This window comes from Ursus maritimus, unplaced genomic scaffold (assembly GCF_017311325.1).
Source record: "Ursus maritimus isolate PB19 unplaced genomic scaffold, ASM1731132v1 scaffold_19, whole genome shotgun sequence".
In the NCBI taxonomy this organism is placed as follows: Eukaryota; Metazoa; Chordata; class Mammalia; order Carnivora; family Ursidae; genus Ursus; species Ursus maritimus.
The window spans coordinates 57,468,351-57,474,405 of NW_024424341.1; the positions used below are offsets into that span (position 1 = coordinate 57,468,351).

The 6,055-nt window shown below is 59.4% G+C and overlaps 2 protein-coding genes across 2 annotated transcripts in view; one reads left to right on the forward strand and one right to left on the reverse strand.

Annotated features, from left to right (window-relative positions):
• Window positions 1-1,251, forward strand: part of AP2A1 (adaptor related protein complex 2 subunit alpha 1) — a 30,651-nt gene extending 29,400 nt beyond the window's left edge. Inside the window, exons 21-23 of the mRNA XM_040634318.1 lie at window positions 55-124; window positions 350-484; window positions 811-1,251. Coding sequence (XP_040490252.1) covers window positions 55-124; window positions 350-484; window positions 811-888 — 283 coding nt within the window. The 3' untranslated portion in view covers window positions 889-1,251. The remainder of the gene's footprint in view (window positions 1-54; window positions 125-349; window positions 485-810) is intronic.
• On the reverse strand, window positions 1,032-5,807 carry FUZ (fuzzy planar cell polarity protein). The gene is made up of 11 exons (XM_040634319.1): window positions 5,552-5,807; window positions 5,168-5,289; window positions 4,810-4,894; window positions 4,627-4,695; window positions 4,306-4,410; window positions 3,326-3,523; window positions 3,102-3,197; window positions 2,668-2,774; window positions 2,528-2,592; window positions 2,373-2,447; window positions 1,032-1,513 (listed from the first exon to the last, which is right to left on the reverse strand). Exons 1-11 carry the CDS (start codon window positions 5,660-5,662, stop codon window positions 1,287-1,289), a joined length of 1,260 nt encoding a protein of 419 aa, XP_040490253.1. The 5' UTR covers window positions 5,663-5,807; the 3' UTR covers window positions 1,032-1,286.
• Between the last annotated feature and the right edge of the window lie 248 nt (window positions 5,808-6,055).

Consider the following 6,055-nt stretch of genomic DNA (forward strand, 5'->3'; position numbering starts at 1 on the left):
GGGGGGGGGGGGGGGCGTTCCAAGCACCTGACCCGAACCTTTCCCCTCCGCTAGCCCCCAACAGGAGGCACAGAAAATCTTCAAAGCCAACCACCCCATGGATGCAGAAGTCACTAAGGCAAAAGTGAGTGACCACTGGGTGAGACCGGAGAGGGGCCCCTGGACCCACAGCCCAGCCCTGCCTCTCCTAACTGGAGTTTGGGGAGCGGTGCCCATTTTTCCGTGCCTCTGTTTCCCCATCTCTAAAATGGGGCTAGTTCCCACTCACAAGGGCTTTGGAGAAACTGGTTTGCTGCTGCCTGGTGGCTCCCAGATTTGGCACCCTCTGATGGCTACCCTTCTTCCCCAGCTCCTGGGGTTTGGCTCTGCTCTCCTGGACAATGTGGACCCCAACCCTGAGAACTTTGTGGGGGCTGGAATCATCCAGACTAAAGCCCTGCAGGTGGGCTGTCTGCTCCGGCTGGAGCCCAACGCCCAGGCTCAGGTGAGTGGTGGTCTGGGAGGTGCCCCTGACACTGACACGTTACCCCCTGCCTCACTGTGTTCTTTTTTAATCCCGCCCCTCTGCTCTGTGTCCCTGTGTTCTCTATCTACTGTCTTCCTCGACACATCCTTTCCACCCTCTGGGTCTCACCTTTGTCCTTCACCCTTTCCCTCCTGTGTTGCTTTTAACCTGCCTCCTGTCCCTTCCATCACCTTTCTGATCCCTTTGTCCTTTTTCTTCTTTATCTCCCTTGTATCCTCCTCTCCCCGGGCTCTCTGTCCCCTCTGCCTCCTCCCTGAGTCCGCGCCGCCATGTCCCCCACCCAGATGTACCGGCTGACTCTGCGCACCAGCAAGGAACCCGTCTCCCGTCACCTGTGTGAGCTGCTGGCCCAGCAGTTCTGAGCCCTGGACTCTGCCCCCGGGGATGTGGCCGGCGCCGGGCAGCCCCTAGGACTGAGGCAGCTTTGGTGGATGGGGCAGCGAGGGGACCTCCACTGGTGACAGGGAAGACCCCAGGGGTGGGGGGAATGCCTGGAACCTTCCTCCGGCCTTTTGTATTTTTATTTTTGTTCATCTGCTGCTGTTTACATTCTGGGGGGTAAGGGGGAGCCCCCTCCCTCCCTTTCCCCCTTAAGCACAGAGGGGAGAGGGGCCAGGGAAGTGGGCACCACCTCCCCTCCCACCCCACCCCATCGTAGCCCCTCCTGCCCCCTCCCTGTCCAGGGGCTGTGTATTATTGTGAGCGAATAAACAGAAAGACGCTAATAGCTGTGTGTGTGTGAATGGCTCACGCCTGGGGGTCAGAGGAGTGGGGTGAGGGCATGCAGAGTGTGGGTGGCCAAGCCCCGCATTGCATGGATGGGACTCTGGGCAGACAGCAGCAGCAGCAACCGCCGTGGCCCCGACTGCAGAGCCACCAGCCGCCATCCTGCGCCTGGCTCCTCGGGCCCGGACACCAGGTAGCAGGCTCTTGGCACCTGGGTCTTCTGGGCCACATCCTCCACTTTCTCCTCTGGTGACCCCGGCTCTGGAGGAAGGACAGGAATGGCCAAGGTGACCAGTGGGGCCCAGACAACTAGACTGCGAACCTGTAGGAGCAATGCCACATTCTGGGCCTAAGTCTGACTCCTGATGGGCCAGGCCCTCATGGCTCCAGCTGGCTGTCAGTTGCCTGAAGAAGGACATGGACCTTCTCCCCCTTCTTCCCAGTCAGTCTCCAGCCCTCCCTCTCCAGGAGGTGATATGTGCAGCCCTGGACAGTCTGCTTAGCAATACAGATCACAGACCTGCAGCTATGCTGACCAGGTACCAGGCACTGGACTCCAGGCACAGCCCTTGGAACCCTCCCCAGCCCCCCCCCCCACTTTACACAGGGCAGCAGGTAAGGGCGGTGGAGTCATACAGCTAGGAGGGGCCACTACCCTGCCCCTTCCTTTGTCTCCCTAGGGCCTCATGGGCTCTAAGACGACTTTTCCTTCCTAATCTAGGCTCTGTAGAACACCCCCCACCCTGAGGGGCAAAGACTGTGGCAAAGTCTGTACTTGGAGCAGTACAGTGGAGTGTGGATATGGGAACCAGGCAACCTATGTGTGAATCATGGCTCTCTGCTGCTTATTAACTGAGCCTCGGTTTCTTCATCCGTAGTATCAAAATGATGATGTAATAGGAGCTAACCCTCACCTATGAGGATGAAGTGAGTGAAGTGAGTCATTATATGTGTAAGTCTCAGCGTTAACTGTTCGGACGGACTGCCTAGTAGATTCTGTGGTCTCTAGGCTGCGACCTCCCTGCCCCTCCCCATCAGTGTGGATGCCCTGTCTTCCCTTGTGTGATCTAAGACTCAGTGTCCTGGCGTGTGCCAAGGGGTCACACTATCTGCCTCTGACCTGGTGGGAAGTGCGTGGCGGTGGCCAAGGTGTAGAAGGAGCGCAGGAGGCGCCGACGCTGCTCAGGAGAAGGCTCTGGAGAGGGGAAGTGAGACAGGGTGACAGAGGGCCCCTCCTGGGCCCAAGCCCCTCCCGGCCTCGCCTTCCTCTGTCACCTTGATCCCCAGAGGGCTCCACCGTGAAGAGGCAACGTTTCAGTTCCAGGTGGAGAAGCAGCAGCCTGTGAGAAAGGGGGTGTCATGGCCAGGGCGGAGGGCATGAGGACCCCCAACCTACACCCCCGTCGAAGCCCTACCCGAGGATGTCCATGTGGAGAGGGAAGCCAGCCGGCAGCGCTCGGGGTCCCAGCGGCACGCAGGCCCGCAGCGGGTCTAGCACTGGCTGCCACCAGCGGTCCAAAAGCTGAGGCAAGGCCGGTCGGTGAGGTCAGGGGAGGGTACCGGGGAAGGGGCGTGGCCAGGGAGGAGAGGAGGGGCCCACGAGGGCGGGGGACAGAGGGAACCAAGGAAAGGGTGAAGCCTGGAAGGATGGGATGAGAGCGATGGAGGGACCGGGCTGGCTGGAAGGTGATTGGAACGCAGTCCACGGGGGGCGGGGCCTGTTGGAGGGGCGGGGCTGACGAAGGGCGGGCCCAGAGTAGACAACGCGGGCAGGGCGAGGTGGTGGGAGAAGGGCCGGGGCCGGCGGGCGGAGTTATAGGGGAAAAGCGGGGACATTCGCCGGATTCACCTGTGGATCCAGCTGGCTGAGGGGAGGGCGCGGCCCGCAGAGCAGACACAGCTCCAAGCCCGGCAGCAGCGTCAGGGTCAGAAGCCGGTGCGGGACCTGAAGCGGGGCGCACCAGGGGCTCGCCGGAGCTCCGCTCCTTCCCACCCGAGCCCCGCCTCCTCGCGTCCCGGCCTCTAGGTCCCTTTGCCCCCGCCTGTCCCAGGAGCACCGACCCCCCAACTCACCGTGGGACTCCCGTGCGGCAGGTAAACCGGGTAGTCGCGAGCGGCCTGAGGAGGCAGGGACCCCACCAGCCAGGGGAGCAGCACGGCCTCCGGCGTCCCCAGCCGCCACCAGCTCTCTGTTGCTGCCACCACCCGGCCCGATACGACCAGGCTGCCAAAGGCCGTGCCCGCCGCTTCGGCGAACCCAGAGAGGGCTTCCTGAGTCGGGAGACATGAGCAGGGGCGTCAATGACTTCCCAGGTGAACGGGGAGTGTGAAGAAACAGGCATACAATTCAAAGCTTGCTGAGTGGCATGCCCGCGTGTCTCATTCTCCCTGGGCCTTCTCCTTCACACGCAGGTACCATCCCCAAGTCACACTGTAAAGTTAAACTGGCAGGGTGGCTGCTCCCTAGCCTGACCCATGTTACTGAAGCTAATAATCAAAACAGCCGCAGCTGCGGTTTATTGAATCCTATGTGCCAAGTAGGGGCAATCAAACACCTAGTCCAGCTCGGAGAGGTCAAGTCACCTGCCCCTAGTCACATCATGGGAAGTGGCCATGCCCGGGGCATCAACAAGAGCGGTATTGAAGGTAGGATAGATGGAAATTAACCAGCAAAAGGAACAGCATGTGCCAAGCAAGGAAGTTGGGAAGTTGTTGGGGTCCAGGGGACTCCTGAGACAGACGGGTAAAGGTGGATGGTGGAGTTAGCAGAGGTCAGGGTGAGCACATTGGTGGGTTTCAGATTCACAGGTCCTCGAACACCAGGCTGGGGGGATGGGAGCTTGTCCTGGGGGTGATGGAAGCCATGGGAAGGCTGTGAGCTGGGGAGGGGTTGGGTCAGTTCTCGGTGTAGAAAGACCCTTCTGGGGCCAAGTGGGGGTTGGAATGGAAGCCCAAAGGACGAGAAAAGGTTGAGGCCACGATCCAGGGTAAGAGGATGAGGACAGAGCCAGAGCCAGTGACAGGTTTAAGGGTTCCCAACACATCCTCAGTACCTGCAGGAGAGACCCCTCTGGAGGAACCACGCAGTCCACACACTGGGTCAGGTCCCCGATGAGCTCAGAGTCCCCCAGGAAACTGTCAATGAGGCGGTAACTGGCCTAGCAGAGGGAGGAGGGAGGAGGGAGGAGGGAAGAGGGAGGAGCTTAGGACCCAGGCAGGCCCCAGATCTGCTGCCTCCCCTTCAGAAAACTAGCCCTGCTGGGCCTGGCTCTAGGGTCAGTCACCAGGCTGCCCCAGGGGCTGCTGGGAACTGTAGTTTCTGAATATCAGTGACCTGGGATCTTAACTTCCAGGCTCACGTCCTGTAGCCTCACCCTCAACTCCTTCTTCAATCTCTCTACGTTGCGGATATTGGTCAGTTCTTCGAGTCCTACAACAAGAACCTAGAAGAACCAAATAAGAGAGCAGGGTCTGGGAATCTGGACTCCTGGTGTGAGAGAGGAGGATGCTGAGAGCTCAGATTTCTGGGTTTGGGGAAGAAGGCTGGGAAGTCTCACCATGGCCCCAAACACCATCTGGAGTAGTCTCTCCAGCTTCAGCTCCGAGGTGCCCTCCTCAGATGACAGAACAATGAGGGTGATGCTGTGAGAAAGGAAGGTGAGAAGGAAGAATGAGTCCAGTCCAGGGAAACAGGGCCGTGAGGGGAGTAGAGTCCGCCCTTGATCCCGGTTGCCAGCCAGCACAACAGGCTTCTGGTACAGAGAAACTCAGGGATCAGAAAGGGTAACTGGCTTGTGGAAGATTCCACAGGCAAGTAAACAGCTGTCCTTGGAGAGCTGGTAGGCCTCAGGGTCATCTTCATCAGGGGCCATCACCCAGACCGTGGCCCTGCCCCAAAAGGTACAGCTTGGAGACCTGTCATGGAAGCTTTTCCACACCACGGTGGTGTCCTCTGTCCTTGCAGAGCTCAGCTGCACCTCGAGATTCTGCCCAAACATGTGTACTCCATTGAGGGAACCGATGACAGAGAACGGGAGCTGGGGAAAAGTTGGGGACATTAGACAGGAGCCCCCAATCCCCTCCACCTTGGGACCCAAGTGTCCAGGGCCCCAGCCCCCTCCTCTTGCTACATCCCCTGGCCCCTCCTCTTCTGGGAACCAGGATTATTAGTCCAGTCATTGCACCCTTGGCCCTCTAAACTCAACTCCGAAAGGTCTCCAGACCCTACCCCCTTGACGACCAAGAGTCCAAGTGCCTAGCCCCCTTCTATTTTGAAGATTCAGGGATCCAGGACCCCACCTGCTGGCGGGCGGGGGCGCCGCCGCGGCTACTTCTGCAGAACAAGGGAACTCCGCTGGAGGCCGCAAGGCAAAGCAGGTATACGGTGCCCTCTGTCCCCTCCTCGCCCATCTGGAATCCCCTCCAGTCCCCTCGTGGGGGCTGTCAGTGACCACTTTGGAGCATGCCCGGAGTCACACTAAGTAGGGCTGCCGGTCGGCCGGCCGTAGCCGCCAGAGGGCGAGATGGGGAGCTGATTGGAAGAGAAGCAGATTTCCCGCCTTCTTCATCCAACTCAAACCCACTCACAATCTCTATTCCAGTACCTCCCCCAAGCCCCGTTAGGTTCTCTTCCGCCTCAACCGGAAGTCAAGTGCCCCTAACAAAGATGGCACCCATCGTACTTGTAAAGCTTCGTAGTTTCTCCCAAATGTTTTGATTCCATTTATTTAAAGACGAGAATGAAGAGCCCGGCTTGAAGGTAGTGACTGCGCCAAGGAATTGTCTAGCAAGTATCAGGTAGGT

Excerpts from the sequence above, each read along its gene's own strand:
- FUZ (XM_040634319.1), bottom strand. The coding sequence starts at position 5,662 with ATGGGCGAGGAGGGGACAGAGGGCACCGTATACCTGCTTTGCCTTGCG. Across the intron at positions 4,696-4,809 it reads AGATGGTGTTTGGGGCCATG|GTTCTTGTTGTAGGACTCGA; the intron begins GTGAGACTTCCC and ends TGGTTCTTCTAG. Across the intron at positions 2,775-3,101 it reads TCAGCCAGCTGGATCCACAG|CTTTTGGACCGCTGGTGGCA; the intron begins GTGAATCCGGCG and ends GCCTTGCCTCAG.